This window comes from Astatotilapia calliptera, chromosome 6 (assembly GCF_964374335.1).
Source record: "Astatotilapia calliptera chromosome 6, fAstCal68.1, whole genome shotgun sequence".
Classification (NCBI taxonomy): domain Eukaryota; kingdom Metazoa; phylum Chordata; class Actinopteri; order Cichliformes; family Cichlidae; genus Astatotilapia; species Astatotilapia calliptera.
The window spans coordinates 36,899,901-36,914,695 of NC_137427.1; the positions used below are offsets into that span (position 1 = coordinate 36,899,901).

At 42.5% G+C, this 14,795-nt stretch overlaps 1 protein-coding gene across 2 annotated transcripts; it reads left to right on the forward strand.

Moving 5' to 3' along the window:
• The first annotated feature begins 928 nt into the window (after positions 1-928).
• Positions 929-14,569, forward strand: man2b1 (mannosidase, alpha, class 2B, member 1). 2 transcript variants are annotated; one of them, XM_080303232.1, is made up of 23 exons: positions 929-1,085; positions 1,806-1,949; positions 3,698-3,871; positions 3,956-4,149; positions 4,584-4,716; positions 4,823-4,968; positions 5,506-5,705; positions 5,836-5,956; positions 6,475-6,553; positions 6,883-6,992; positions 7,158-7,265; positions 9,016-9,132; positions 9,325-9,507; positions 9,600-9,697; positions 9,782-9,902; positions 10,107-10,225; positions 10,692-10,793; positions 10,989-11,076; positions 11,500-11,580; positions 11,686-11,910; positions 12,534-12,683; positions 12,825-12,927; positions 14,035-14,569. In XM_080303232.1, the coding sequence occupies exons 1-23, from the start codon at positions 944-946 to the stop codon at positions 14,136-14,138; spliced, it is 3,042 nt and encodes a 1,013-aa protein (XP_080159358.1). In that variant the 5' UTR covers positions 929-943; the 3' UTR covers positions 14,139-14,569. The 2 variants fall into 2 exon arrangements, with proteins under 2 accessions (XP_080159358.1, XP_026027664.2); XM_026171879.2 differs by having other exon boundaries at positions 932-1,085; positions 1,847-1,949.
• Positions 14,570-14,795: the final 226 nt, after the last annotated feature.

A 14,795-nucleotide genomic window follows, 5' to 3' on the forward strand; every position in this document is an offset into this window, starting at 1 on the left:
CTGGAACTTGTTAAATTATTATAGTTGTCTAGTGACTCTTAAAATAATTGAAGAATCTTTGAAACGTACCAGCCAGGTGACTTTCAATGAGTCCGGATCCACGACGAGCCAGCCAGCTTTGCTGTTATGAAACACGTCATAAAGCGACAGTACAAACGACTTCTTCGAGTCGTTTGTACTGTCGCTTTCTAGTAAATTCCGCTTTCTGTAGAAATATTCTCCAAAAGTTATCTTTCCACAAGCTGAGTTTGGAGCAGGTCAAGACAAGTTCACGAGCCAGCACAAAAGAACGAATGGAACGTTGTGGAAGTGCATTTAAACACTCGCCTTGGTTACGGTTGCCAACTGCGTGTGCACGTAATAAAACTATAAGAATGGAGCTCACTGCAATGTAATTTACAGTTAATTTATGGTCATTTATAGTTACTGCCGTTGTCACCCTTTATATGGGATGTAATATAAGCACGTAGGTATAGGTATATCCAGAAATAAACATAGATATTAGAAAGCAGCAAATCAGTAACTGAGATGTTTGCTTGAGTGAATAACATTAGCATATAGCTCATGGTAATATTACATCTTCACATTTTTCTTATCGAAGCTAACAATAACTTAGCGTTCTCGCTACTCACCATGCTGTAAAACAGGTATATGTTAGCAATGACACCATTTAACAGATATTAAAATGCTAGCCGCGCTAATTAGCCTTATATATATATATATATATATATATATATATATATATATATATATATATATATATATATATATATATATATATATATATATATCACTGTAATGTAATGTCAGTCTTTGTCATGTTAACTTATGTTTATTTTCGCTGAGTCCTCTCATTGGAGGGAAAACAATTCAGTGCTCTCCAGCTTCCACAGCCATGCGGTAGACAGGGTGACGGTCACGTGACCCAGCTCAACATAAACTGATGTCACATGATTTTCGGGTTGTTTTCCAACATGGCGGGCAGGTCGCAGCAGCTTGCTACAGCTCTCCTGTTTATCCTCAGCGTAGTTTTAAGTTTTCCTGTCGGCGAGAAGAAAACAGACGTTCCAACCTGCGGATACGAGGTTAGCTACTTTATGTCGCGCTTTTGTATTTTATTTACATGTGTTAGGGTTAAGGTACATGTCAAAAAGCTCAATGGAGCTGTTAGCGCTACTTTCTGTTTCACTCACATGACTGTGCTCACATACAAGGAAGTGCTGGTGTTGTGCCAAAAAGTGCCCGCCTGCCAAAAACTGATTTCCAATGTCTACCTGTGTTTTTATGTGTAATATCTTTACCTATGTTGGCAAATAGACTTCGGTCAACAGGCTTTACAAAGGGGCTAGATATAACATTTTACAGTTACATCTTTTTCAACTCTGTCTTATTGCACTTACATTACAACCAATTCCATCATTTTTGTCCACTTAAAATATGTTTACAGAACTATTGTTAGATGTCTTTCAATATCTGCTGTCCTCTTGGCCAGATTCTTCTTTAAAACACATTTTTAATGTCAACAAGCTTCTTTTAACTGCATAAATAAAGGATATATAAAAGTCACTGCCAAAAACTGATTGCAGCTTCTACTTTGTTACAGGAATGTTGTTTGTGGCTCAAGATGACTTATATCATTCATGAGGGATACATTTGATATAGGTTTCACATATTATAGACTAACAAGTTATGTATAGCAGTTTAAATGCGAGCAATCCTTTTTTTGGTAAATACCAGAAATCAGTTTTTGGCAGACGATCACTTTTTGGAGTTAATATTTGTCGACATTATGACTCTTCCGACAGAGCAGTACAGCTGTATTCATAGAGTGTGTGTCTGTGTGCAGTCATGTCATGCCACCAAGCCGGGCATGTTGAATGTCCACCTGGTCCCGCACACACATGATGACGTTGGCTGGCTCAAGACCGTGGACCAGTACTTCTATGGAGGTCAGTGTGACACATACAGAAAAAACACTGTGAAGCTATTAGCCAACCTCCTGCTCTGTGTTTACTCTGTCAAATGTTTGCATATGTTTCTATTTACTCTAGTAGTTCTGCTGATGCAAGTAAATCTGCTCTATTGACTGGTACTAAATATCTTCCTGATTGCTGCTACAAGTGATTGTGGGTCTTGTGACCAGCAGCGTTATCCTCCTGCTTTAAAGCCCTATGATGTGTTTTAATGGTGGTTCATGGACATGATCTCTGGATTTGATTTGAATGTGAACTGGAGTGACAGCCATCACTCATGTTCGAACTACTCTCTGTTGTTGGGGCTGTGCGAAATGTGGAAATGTATCTTTTTTTTTTTCTTTTTTTTGTGTCCTGTCTGGCACTGTAGCAATCAGAATTATTGTCTGAAGGCCAAGAAAAATCCCCAACAGATTTACTTTCCCAAGTGGGCCTTTTGCTATACTGGCCCACTTGATTGTCATAGTTTATTTGATCTTTATTAGTTATTTTTATTCTAAGATATTGTAATCAGGCCAGACTGGACTCGGGGACGGGAAAGAAAAACAAGAAGAAAAGTTCAGAAGAAAGTTAACAGAAGGAGAGGGAAAGAAAAAGGAGAAAAGAGATAGAGAGAAAAGACAATGAAAATCTGCTGCATCACCTTTTTTTTTCTCTTTTTCTTTTCCTGGATCACCTGTTGAGAAAGAAAAAAGAAAACAAGCAGAAGAAGACTAGAGCAATAGAATAAACAACATCATGATGATCTATGGCAATATAACAGTAAATACTAAATGTTAAACATTATTGTGCAGCACGTAAGATCGACAGCGCACAGTGTGCTTTGAGGTAGGAGCCAAAAAGGGTGTAGTTTGTGTGTGTGAGCACCCGTGTGTACACCTGTGAGCATGGACGCGCTTGTTTTTAAAAGGTTCCTTCATGTAATGATCTGCTAGAGGGTGTGGGGGGCCACAGCCCCGTCCTCCAGGGCATGAAGCAGGTATGGAGGAGATCAAGACTCCAGACATTCAGAGGCCCTCAGAGCACAAGAGACCAAGGAAGACCAACGGAGGGGCAGCTGTGCCACTGTCCCAGAAAGAGCTGAGGAGAGCCCCAGATGAGGGGTCACTCAGCAGCTGTGGAGCAGAAGCCAGGGGGGGTTGCAGTGACGTGCCCGGGAGCTCCGCCGGCAGCCAGCTGCGCCAGAGTGACCGAGCCCCAGGCCGAGAGGCCGAGGGCACCCCACCCCCGAAGTGGCCCGAGCCACTGTTGAAATGTATCAGAAGACGATATTAAAACACCTTCGTTTCATTTTATACTCTGTCGTGTATTTCACACTGCCTCATAATGTACTGTTTACTGCAACAGTTTACTTCTTCATTGCTTTAGAGTTTTATGCTTTTAGTGCAATTGATTGTCGAGCTTGCTTATTTTAATGTCACATGTTGTTTATAGTAAGTTGTAAGGCCAGGTGTTGTGCAGGTGACCATCATCTGATATTGATTTCCAGTCTGGGTTAATATGTAAGCAGAACTCATCTGCACTGAGGGTGGTTTGTTTGGGCATATGCATGAATGCAGATGAGCACATATACTTTCTTGCTGTTAAGATACGTTAGTGTAAATAAATATTTTTCAAACTGTGACACACAGCAACTAAATTCTGACCACTTCTTGAAGCATTGACTTCTGTGTTACAAAATAATGTCTCTTTTGTCCTAAATCTGTGCACATTTGTGTGCGTAGATCGTAATGACATCCAGCACGCTGGTGTTCAGTACATCCTGGACTCAGTTGTGGATCAGTTGTTGAAGAATCCAGACAGGAGGTTCATCTATGTGGAGACGGCCTTTTTCTACCGCTGGTGGAAGAGTCAGAGCTCCAGCATGCAGCAGACAGTCAAACAGCTGGTTAATGAAGGTAAATACCCATTCAGTACTTCAGTACTATACAGCTGCGTTAAGTGTTTCAGTGCATCCTTACCAAAAGCTGCTCCTCCCGCAGGCCGTCTGGAATTTGTGAATGGTGGTTGGTGTATGAGCGACGAGGCTGCCACACACTACAGCGCCGTCATTGACCAGATGACCATTGGTCTGAGGTTCCTTAATGAGACTTTTGGAGCCTGTGGCCATCCCCGCGTCGCCTGGCACATCGACCCCTTTGGCCACGCCCGGGAACACGCCTCCATGTTTGCACAGGTAGCATAGCTCTTTATGTTTATTCTTCGAGTTTTGTACGAGTCACACTTCAGAATTGCTCAGCTCATTCACTGTCACACTTTCAAACGTTGGCCATGTTTAATATCAGCAGTATAGGGCAGAATAGAAGGATGAGCATAATTGGTCACCTTAAGGAAGGCCTGATTTCTAGTGAGACTTAAAATGGGAGAATTTATCAGTTAAAGAAGAGAGTTGAGGCTAATTAGAGTTAAGGTAGCACTCACGTCGAGAAAGACTCTCCGTTTTCTCATTACAAATTTTTGGCTGTATCGTCATTATCAGATTTGCTGCTCTGCAATGAATCAAATGGGCTTATTTCCAGAATGCTGCATTATTACATGAAGGCACAATTTAGTTCACTGGCTTTCCATTTGACTTTCCTTTAACCATTAACTGTCTGTCTTTTGCTGCAGATGGGATTCGATGGCTTCTTCTTTGGTCGTCTAGACTATCAAGACCGGGCTCGCAGGATGAGGAATAAGGAGCAGGAGCTTCTATGGAGAGCCTCCGACAGCCTCACTCCTCCAGTGGCTGACCTCTTTACTGGTATGCAAAGTTTCTTTCTTCATCCCTTTATGTTAATGACTTCTGGACTCAGCAACAGGACGGTGTCACATTATTTTTTTAACCGTTTGCCCCCGTTAACCAACAGGGATCCTTCCTAATGGCTACAACCCTCCTGAGGGCTTCTGCTGGGACCAGCTCTGCAGTGACCCACCTATCAGAGACGATCCTGATCTTGAAGACTATAATGTTGATGATGTGGTGGGACGCTTCCTTGTCATCGCCAACAGTCAGGTTGGACACAACTCCACACTGGCGCACAGAGACACTGATTTATCAGTCACGTGGTGTTCTTAACACTGCATGTTTAACTAACACTACGAAAAAAATGCTCATGTTAAATCAAAAGACATCAAACAACGCTTTCTGATTTAGAAAAAGAGGAAGCAGAAGGGATACTGTGCTTTTTATCCCAGCCCATATACAGCTGTGACTAGCTAACATGACATGTAAAATTTCAGTAGGAACCTCTTGTTTCAAGTAATGTCAGCATATCTTCATGCAGGTCCCCATAAATCTTTTCTCAACCTGTCTGGTTTTATTTTATGAACCTGTCATGATCACAATAATAAAGACATCTACAGATAGTGTAATGCAATGTCCTCCTTTAATAATCCACATTCACCACTTTAGCCATCATATAAATGTGCTTTGAATAGTGTGAGGTGTGTGTGATTGAAGAGATGTGTGAATTGTTTAATTTCACTCTTCCCTTTTCTTCCTTTTTGTTTAGTTTAATCTGTTAAGCATTATTTCCTCTTCCTTTTTTAGTCTACGGTCTATAAGACCAACCACATCATCATGACCATGGGCTCAGACTTTCAATATGAGAATGCCAACCTGTGGTACAAGAACCTGGACAAGCTGATCCACTATGTAAATGCCCGGCAGGCAAATGGCAGCAAAGTCAACGTGCTCTACTCTACACCGTCCTGTTACCTGCAGGAGCTGCACCGAGCAAACCTCACCTGGTACTGTGAACTTTAAAGGGGCAGGATAATGTTTTCTTGTTCTAGCAGCACTGTTGGTGTTAAACTCTATTGTAAAAAGTGTCGTCTTTTGCATTTTAATGTCAGCTAAATCCATTGGTTTTCTATCCAGGCCATTGAAGACAGATGATTTCTTCCCCTATGCAGACGACGCTCATGATTTCTGGACTGGCTACTTTACAAGCAGACCAGCGCTGAAGCGATATGAGAGGATCAGCAACAGCAACCTGCAGGTACTCTGAGATTTACTTTGTGCGGGGCGATTTTACAGTGTGCTCAGCATTACACTTTGTGTCGACGACATCACAACATTCAAATTTCTGCTTTTCTAGAATTACCTCTGTAACTGTAAGTCCTGTCCCACAACTTTAGAGCTTTCAGAAAAATTTAATTGTTTTAGTGTAGATGGTAGTTAGCATGCTAACATTCAAACTTTAAGAATGTTAGCATGACATATGCTAGATAAGTATAACATTGTCACATTACACTAACAAGCTTTAAATTTTGTTCTGTGAAAACAAAGTTTATCTAACTCCTAACATGAACTGTAAGCAAATAAATGCTAATATATAGCATGAAGCACACTGTTAGCTGGCACTTAATAAAGCTATCACTGGTATCCTGCGTCTATAGAACTACCTTAAGATGTGGAAATATAGGTTTAATGGTGGAAAATTTATACCTGTGAGACTTTTTAAATTGTGTTTATTTTAATATGTTTAAATTGTGTTCATTTTTTCCCTCTTAATAGACTTGTAACCAGCTGGAGGTATTTGGTGGTCCAGCTTCCAGGAAAGGACCCTTTGGGGAAGGTGAAAGCCAGACCATGAGTAAGATTTGATTGAATCATTTTTGTGTCTCCTTAGTGGGTTCTGCATAGGCATACTGTAGGTACTCTGGCTTCCTGCCACAGTCTAAAGACTTACGTATTAGGTTAACATGTAATAGCATGACCATAAATGGTTGGCTGTCTTCAAGTGCTACTCCTGTGATGGACCTGTCCAGGATGTAGGAGAGCTGGGATGGGCTCCAGCCTCCCCACAACTGTGAATTGGTGAACCGGTTAAGAATATGGACACTTTTTAAAAGTTGTATTTGTGTTACTAAGACCAATTGGATGTCAGACAAGAGCTTGAGTGACGGCTGCTTTCATTGGTAGAGAAAGCCATGGCTGTGGCTCAGCACCATGACGCTGTGTCGGGCACAGAAAAGCAACACGTAGCAAATGACTACGCCAGGAAGCTTGCTAACGGCTGGCAACACTGTCAGGTACTCCAGGCTTCACAGTACATTATCTTACCCAACAGAAGTTACTTGTGCTAAATTTGTCATTTTCTGTACAGGAAAATATATTATCATGTCTTTAGCAGAAAGTGTTCTTCAGTCCAAACTTTCTTGCACAGGTTTCTTGTCTAACTGTTGTCTCTCTTTCAGGTTTTAGTCAGTAACAGTCTGGCTGCTCTCAGCGGCTTGTCTGCTGAGCGAATCTACTGTGATAACCTCAATGTCAGCGTGTGTCCTCTCACTGAATCCAGCAAGAAGGTAAAAAACACAGAAAATAGACTTTGAAGGGGACCCGCTTTACTCATTTCCAACTCATCTTTATTTTTTGGAATTGACTAAAGTAGATTTGCATGATTTACAGTGAAATCCTTAGTAATCTTTGCACTGGTGCAGCCCAATTTAGAGTCCTATTTAAGTCATCTGTCTGATTACCACCCACTGGCAAAAGGTTTGAACAGCAATCCCAAAAAGGTTGATTCTGTTCATCTGAATGTGACGTTTTCAGTGGGAGAAACGTTTCGTCACTCATCCAAGTGAATTCTTCAGACTCAGCTGACGCAGGTTTCCCCAATCTTATAAACAGTACATTTGTTCCTTCAGTGGGCTGGTTTCAGTCATTGTGCAATCTGCTGTGAGGTCAGTTTCTTGATCATTAATATGCAAATTGTCATGACCATTGATCAACAATCACTGATCAACAACCATGAGTACCATTCACAGAAAGTTGGGGAATGGCTGCAGTCACAGCATTGTAAGATGGTGAAAGATGTACCCTTAGGCCCCCTCCTGGCCTGCTTGCTCAAACCAGCGTTCCTCCCTGTCCAGGATGTGTACATCATTGAAAGAGTGTCCACTGGCCTGTAGGTGTAAATAGACTGTGGAGTCCTGGCCTGACAAGGTGGCTCTTCTGTGTTGAGCCATCTGCTTCGCCAGAGGTTGTTTGGTTTCCCCGATGTATAAATCCTGGCAATCCTCCTGGCACTTAACAGCGTACACTATGTTACTCTGTTTGTGTCGGGGGACCCGATCCTTGGGGTGGATCAATTTTTGCATTGTGTGTTTTGGTGTTTAAAAGCCTCAGAGACCCGGTGTTTAGAAAAAAATGTATCTCAAATGTTCTGCTTCTCCTGACACATACGGGATCGCTTAGGGTTTTCGCTTAGGCAGCAGTTTTGCTTCTCTCCTGAATTGATTGGCGCCTCCAAGCTTTGACAAGAGTCCAGCTGGGATAACCATATTTACTCAGGGCCTTCATGATGTGATGTTCTTCTACTTCCCTGGCCGCTGTGTCTGTTGTAGCGTCCTGATGACACCCAGTTTGTGCTCCAGTGGATGATGAGAGTCAAACCTTAAATACTCACCCGTGAGCATTTGTTTACAGTACACATCAACTTTAAATGTCCCCCTTTACTGGTGTAAATCTCACAGTCTAAGAAGGCTAACCTGCCATAACCTCCCAGGTGAACCTAATGTGATGGTCCACCCAGTTAATGTGATCAGTGAAACCTGCGGTCAGCTGAAACGGAAGAAGTCACTTGGATGAGTGACGAAATGTTTCTCCCACTGAAAACTCTACGTCCAGATGAACAGAATTAATTTTTAAGAGTTCCTTACCTGGATGACTGAGGATGCATCAAGACATTTGAACAGCAAGTGGGTAGAGTCACAGCTGCGTGCCCGAGTCACTATCCTGTCTGAAAGTGAGCATTTAAAATCTGAAGGTTTGGCTCATAAGTCTTACTTGTACATGTACTGATCCTGTCATTTAAACCATGTTTAACAACCATCCACCGGTAACATAATAAAAAAACCCCACAATTTGTCATCTTAAATGTAATTCTGAACACTCTGACCCTCTGAGATTTATCCTCGGAACAAACAGTGTATTCAAGGTGTACAGCCTAAAAAACCTGGGCTACAGTTATTGTAAATACATTCTGTGTAATTACAGATAAGACTGAATGCTCACGCTGCCTTTCTCTCGCTTGTCTTTTTGTCTGTCATTCAGTTCTCAGTCAATGTGTACAACCCTCTCGCTCGGCCCGTCACTTGGCCCGTCAGGCTGCCGGTCAATGGAACAGCGTACAGCGTGTCAGATGCTAGTGGCAAAGCGGTGGACTGCCAGGTCAGTATGTGTGCCAGCAGCAAGTATGAGATGATCCAAAACAAGCTGTGCAGTTGTCAGACACAAGATATAGATGGATCTCATCTCAGAGAATGAAGTCTGCGATACTTTTTCACAGCACTGGTTTTTTTGTATCACTCAACATGTTCAATATAAACAAAGATAACACTCGATAATGTGTTTGCGTTGAAGGTGGTTCACGTGTCACAGGCCACTCACGAAGTTAGAAGACAACGAGGCTTTGCAGTCAATGAGCTGGTGTTCCAGGTTCAGGCACCTCCTCTGGGCTACACCACGTACACGGTGGCCCTGATCCAGGACGGACCTCCACCTGCACCTGCACAGCAGCGCGCACCCCCAGTGATCCAGAATAAGGTCAGAACACAGAAGAAAGTCCAAAATATTCAAATAAATAAACAAAATCTTCTGAAAAAGGAACTGTTTTTGTTTGTTTTCGTGCACTCTAGTTCCTACAAGTGACCTTTGACCCTGAGACAGGCCTGATAAGCAGCCTCAACAATCAGGAGACCAAACAGATCATCAAACTGACACAGAATTTCTACTGGTTAGTGTTTCTAAAAATAACAAAATGAACACGCTTTTTTTTTTAAGTTGAGCTTCCAAATGATGTGTTGTTAAAACGTCCCAGGTACAACGCCAGTGCCGGTAACAACGTAGAGAGCAGGCAGCCTTCTGGAGCCTACATCTTCAGACCCAACTCTTCCACACCTTTCATCATCAGCCGGACGGCCAAGACGGAGATCATTAAGGTAGAGATGTTTGCTCATATCCAGACGTAGATTCCTAGTATCAAAGCTTTGTTTTTACACTGTTATTCAGTTTACTTCTAAATTATAGGCTGCTGTCATTTTATATGTGTGGGTGTCAGAATGAACGTGCCAACATGTTTTACCTCCCTGTTTAGAGGCTAATATGCAGCGTCTAATTTTGTACTGCAATGCTCTCATCCTCAGACGTCAGTGGTGCAGGAGGTGAGGCAGTGGTTTGCTCCCTGGGTGTCTCAGGTGGTTCGTCTCTATGCTGACAGCAGAGCTCTGGAGCTCGAGTGGACTGTGGGACCTGTGCCGATAGAGTGAGTTTAACACGTGCACACTACATATGTAATGGAGATGTTTTTAGAGATAAGTGGTTGTTGAAATTTCTGTTCTCTTCAACCTTTCTAAAAGCTCAGTGCCTTAATGTCAACTGATCTTTCAGGGGAGAAAAACCTCATATGGGGCAATATTGTGGCAGAGCTTTGCCCTTCTAAATATTTCCTCATATCATAGCAAGTGATTGGCTTAGATCGCTGTTATCTTTTTCCCCATGTCAGATTATAAATACATGGAAAGAGGGAATTTTAGACCATAAGATTCCATGCACACCCACTGGGGAATAGATTTAGCTCATAATTTCAGGTCTATTTTAGCCATTTTTTTTTTTTTTTTTATTTGTGAGCGAGAGAAATAAATTCAAGGAAAAGTGAGGAATCTTGGCCAAAATGCTCCCCACACCACCCACCTTTAACCCACGTCACACTTGCTGTCTTGACCTTTTAGTGACAGCCTGGGGAAGGAGGTGATCACTCGTCTGGACACCAGCATCAAAACCTCTGAATATTTCTACACTGATTCCAACGGCAGAGAAGTTCTGCAGAGGAAGTAAGAGTTTGCTTTTTGTTTTTTGATGATGGAAAATGCACTTTAACCTTTTAAAGTTGTTGCAGTTGTTTTGGATTTTGATATTTTACAGATTATATACAAAGTAAGACAGCTGTACAGTTATGTGATAGTTTTACATTAAAAGAATCCAATTCTGTACACTTAGTGTGTGTGTGTCCCATCCCCCCCAAACAGGAAAGACTTCCGGCCCACCTGGAACCTGAAACAGTCAGAGCCCATTGCTGGAAACTACTACCCAATTAACTCTCGCGCTTATATCAAGGTTTGTGTGTTTGTTAGCTTCCATTTGGAGAGACAGGCAACAAAAAGCATTGACTGTCAGTTCTATGACAGTACGGGGCGATCGTGGCTCAGGGGATTGGGAAGCGTATCTGTAACCGGAAGGTCGCCGGTTCGATCCCCGGGCTCTCTGTCCTGGTCTTTGTGTCCTTGGGCAAGACACTTTATCCTACCGCCTACTGGTGTTGGCCAGAGGGGCCGATGGCGCGATATGGCAGCCTCGCCTCTGTCACTCTGCCCCAGGGCAGCTGTGGCTACAACCGTAGCTTGCCTCCACCAGTGTGTGAGAGTGGATGAATAGTGGCATTGTAAAGCGCTTTGGGTGACTTGAAAAGCGCTATATAAATCCAATCCATTATTATGAATTATCACAAGTGATGTTTTCCTTTCACTTGTGTGTCTTCAGGATGATGTGGACCAACTCACTGTGGTAACGGATCGCTCTCAGGGTGGAGGCAGCATCCAGAATGGTTCACTGGAGATCATGGTGAGGCATAAAGTCGTAGCTCATCACCATTAGCATGTTGACCCCATCTAAGCGCACACAAGGAGTTCTTATTAAAGTCTCTCTATCCAACCTCCTCACCCTCAGCTCCACCGCCGGCTGCTCCACGATGATTTCCGTGGTGTTGGTGAACCTCTCAACGAGATCTCTGGCATCTTCCCAGACGGGCTGGTGGTCCGCGGCCGCCTCCTCCTCACCCTCGATCCCCCGCAGACTGCTGCCGACACGCACCGCCCCCTCGCAGAGGGGATGGTGTTGCAGCCGCTGCTTACGTTTACTGATGGAGATCTGAAGCCAAACACTCAGCTGGAGGTATGTAAATGGTAAACGGACTGGTACTTGTATAGTGCCTTTCTACTCATTCACCCAATCACATGCACATTCGTACAGTACTTGTACAAATACTGCATGTATTTTAAAGACATGTTATTAACACACTTCACTAATCGGGTTTCAGAAGTCACGGTGATGTGATCTGTGTTTGAAATATTAGCAGTGCAAGAACCAGCTGGCCTCCATCTTGCAGGTTCCTGTTCAAACACCTTAAACTCCTGTGTGTAAGCTTAAGAAAAGCTTTGTACAGTGCTGTGACCTGCACTGTACAAACTGCAGGCTGTTCCTGTGAGAGTCTGCTGCTTGTTTTGAGTCATTGTCTCCAACTGTCTATGCTGCTGGTTATAACCCATTTCTGTCCTGCTGTGTACATATTTGCATTTTTTAGACATGGTTTCACTCGCTCTCAGGGGAACTGAGCTAAGCTGTGTTGCCTTTAGCGGCAACTGCTGCTGACATGTTTTCAGAGCCAGCGATTGGTCGAAATTCATATCAACTTTATGTAGTAATTTTATAGAAAATGTGGTTGGAATACATTAAATAATTTTATTTTATTTTTTTAAAGGCATGGTTTCTGTGAGTGAGGGGTCTTTGTCTTTTAGTTCTCAGGGCTCCTGGCTGCACTGCCCCCTGCTGTCCACCTGCTGACACTCAGTCAGTGGGATGAAGACTCAGTGCTGCTGAGACTGGAGCATCAGTACCAGAGCTCAGAGAGCAAAGTGAGCTCTCAGCCAGTCACAGTCAACCTGCAGGTCAGACATTCAGAAACAGTTTAAACCTTGTTACACTCAAAGCGACCGTACGGTCATCTGTCATTCAGTCGTTTCTCGTTTGCAATGCAGTGGAATGTCGTTTTGCTGTAACTAATCCCATCGTCTTTCCTGTCTGTGCAGAAGCTGTTTTCAACTCTGGAGGTTCTGGGTGTGGCTGAGTTGAACCTGTCGGCCAATCAGTGGAAAGATGAAATGAAACGTTTTGACTGGACTCCTGAGAAAGGTACAGGACACCAGTGTTGTGTCAGTTAGTTCACCACTGCAGTTTTGAACGTCACCCTAGATTCAAAGCTGGATGTGTTCTCCAGTCTGACTCGATTTAAATTTGGCTAAATTTCAATGAATGTCGTCTCCTCGGGCTTATTTTAATATGGATTCCAACTCAGCTGCTTTGAGCTTTGTGCATTTTGGAGGTCGGTGGTAAAATCTCAGAGACCAGGTATGAACTTCTGTGGAAATCACTTTGGTTCGTTGTCAGATCAAAGTGAAAATAATTTAATAGATTAAATGATGCATGTTCTGTGCGCTCGTAGCTGCAGTTCCAGCTGTGTGAAAGAAATGTAGCAGCAGCAAAATAAAGTATATAAACATTTACACATTTTCTGCATCATCAACTGAATACATTTATAATCCAGTGACAATGAAGTGCACAGTCTGCGCTTCAGTCAGTGTTTTTTTTTAATGTATGGCTTCAATACGAAACTTATTTGCAAACATATACTGCACTTAACATAATTCAGTAATCCGTTATTCTGGCCTTGTAGTACACTGCTCTTCAATCACACTTCCATAGTGAGGATTCCCTGATATTTGCAGATTTTGGCCTTCGTTTAGTGTTGTCACAATTTCATTACATTATTTATAATATTTTATATAGTAATATAAAGACTGGCAACATCTGGATTTTTCAACATCTGGCAGGTGACCATGCACTGAAGGAGCGCTGGGCTGATAGAAATCTCTGATTGTAGTCATCGACTTAACAGTTTCCCTGCAGGTGCTAATTAAGCCAGCAGGGAGCCATAAAGCATCATAAACAGATTGATATGCTTCATAATGTAATGTATACTACAAGGTGTTTCTGGAGCTCAACATGTTATTTTGTTCCTTGTGAGGAGACTTGGTTGCTGATCACTGACCCGTGTCACTGGTAAATGGCCTGTATTTATATAGCGCTTTACTAGTCCCTAAGGACCCCAAAGCGCTTTACATATCCAGTCATCCACCCATTCACACACACATTCACACTGCTGGTGTGTTTAAAGATTAACCAACCAAAAACACTTTGTGTCGTTTGTGATTGTGCTCACATAATGTGTCTGTTTTCCAGGAGAAAAGCCACTGCTGAAGACATTTCAAGACCCGTCCACGTGGGAGGTGACCTTAAGGCCAATGGAGATCCGAACGTTTCTTCTCAAAGTCAACCTTAGATAGCCAATCACACATGAGATTTTATAGGATGAATTATCGTATATTGACATTCCTGTGGCTTGTTTACGTTGCTGATTTAATAAAGTGTGGATTTTTAGGGGAAAAATGAATGAGAAGTTGTATTCACGCTGCCTACGACTTAAAATCGGATCACAGCTGTAGCCCGGACTGACCTGGGCAAAAGTCATTTCAGGATGCCTTCAGCCTTTGATACAGAATGTCTGAATAAGATTGAATTTGTTAAAGCTGCCTTTAACATTTTTGAGAACATTTATATTTGTGGGGATTTTTTGTGCTGTTGCAGTAACAGAATATCGTCTCCCACAAAGTGATATGTGCAATAAAGTATAATCTTTGCATTTCTGCCATGTTGTGTATACTTAGATTTTTCTACTTATCAAGAAGCAGCTAATAATAAAAATCAATCCTCCTTACTGTCCTGCCCTCGTGTTTGTGCCACAAATCTTGTGTATAATCAGTGAAGCAGCATTTAACTGCTGATAATCTGACATCAGAACAGATGTTGTGCTGTTGCTGCTGCAGACCTTTTCCAGTGACAGTCATCTGTGCCTGCTGTCTCCAGCGTGTCTTCAACCACGCAGCGATGTGAAGCCTCGGATGATCAAAAAGGGTTTTTTGGTGTTTTTTTAGTGTGAGAAG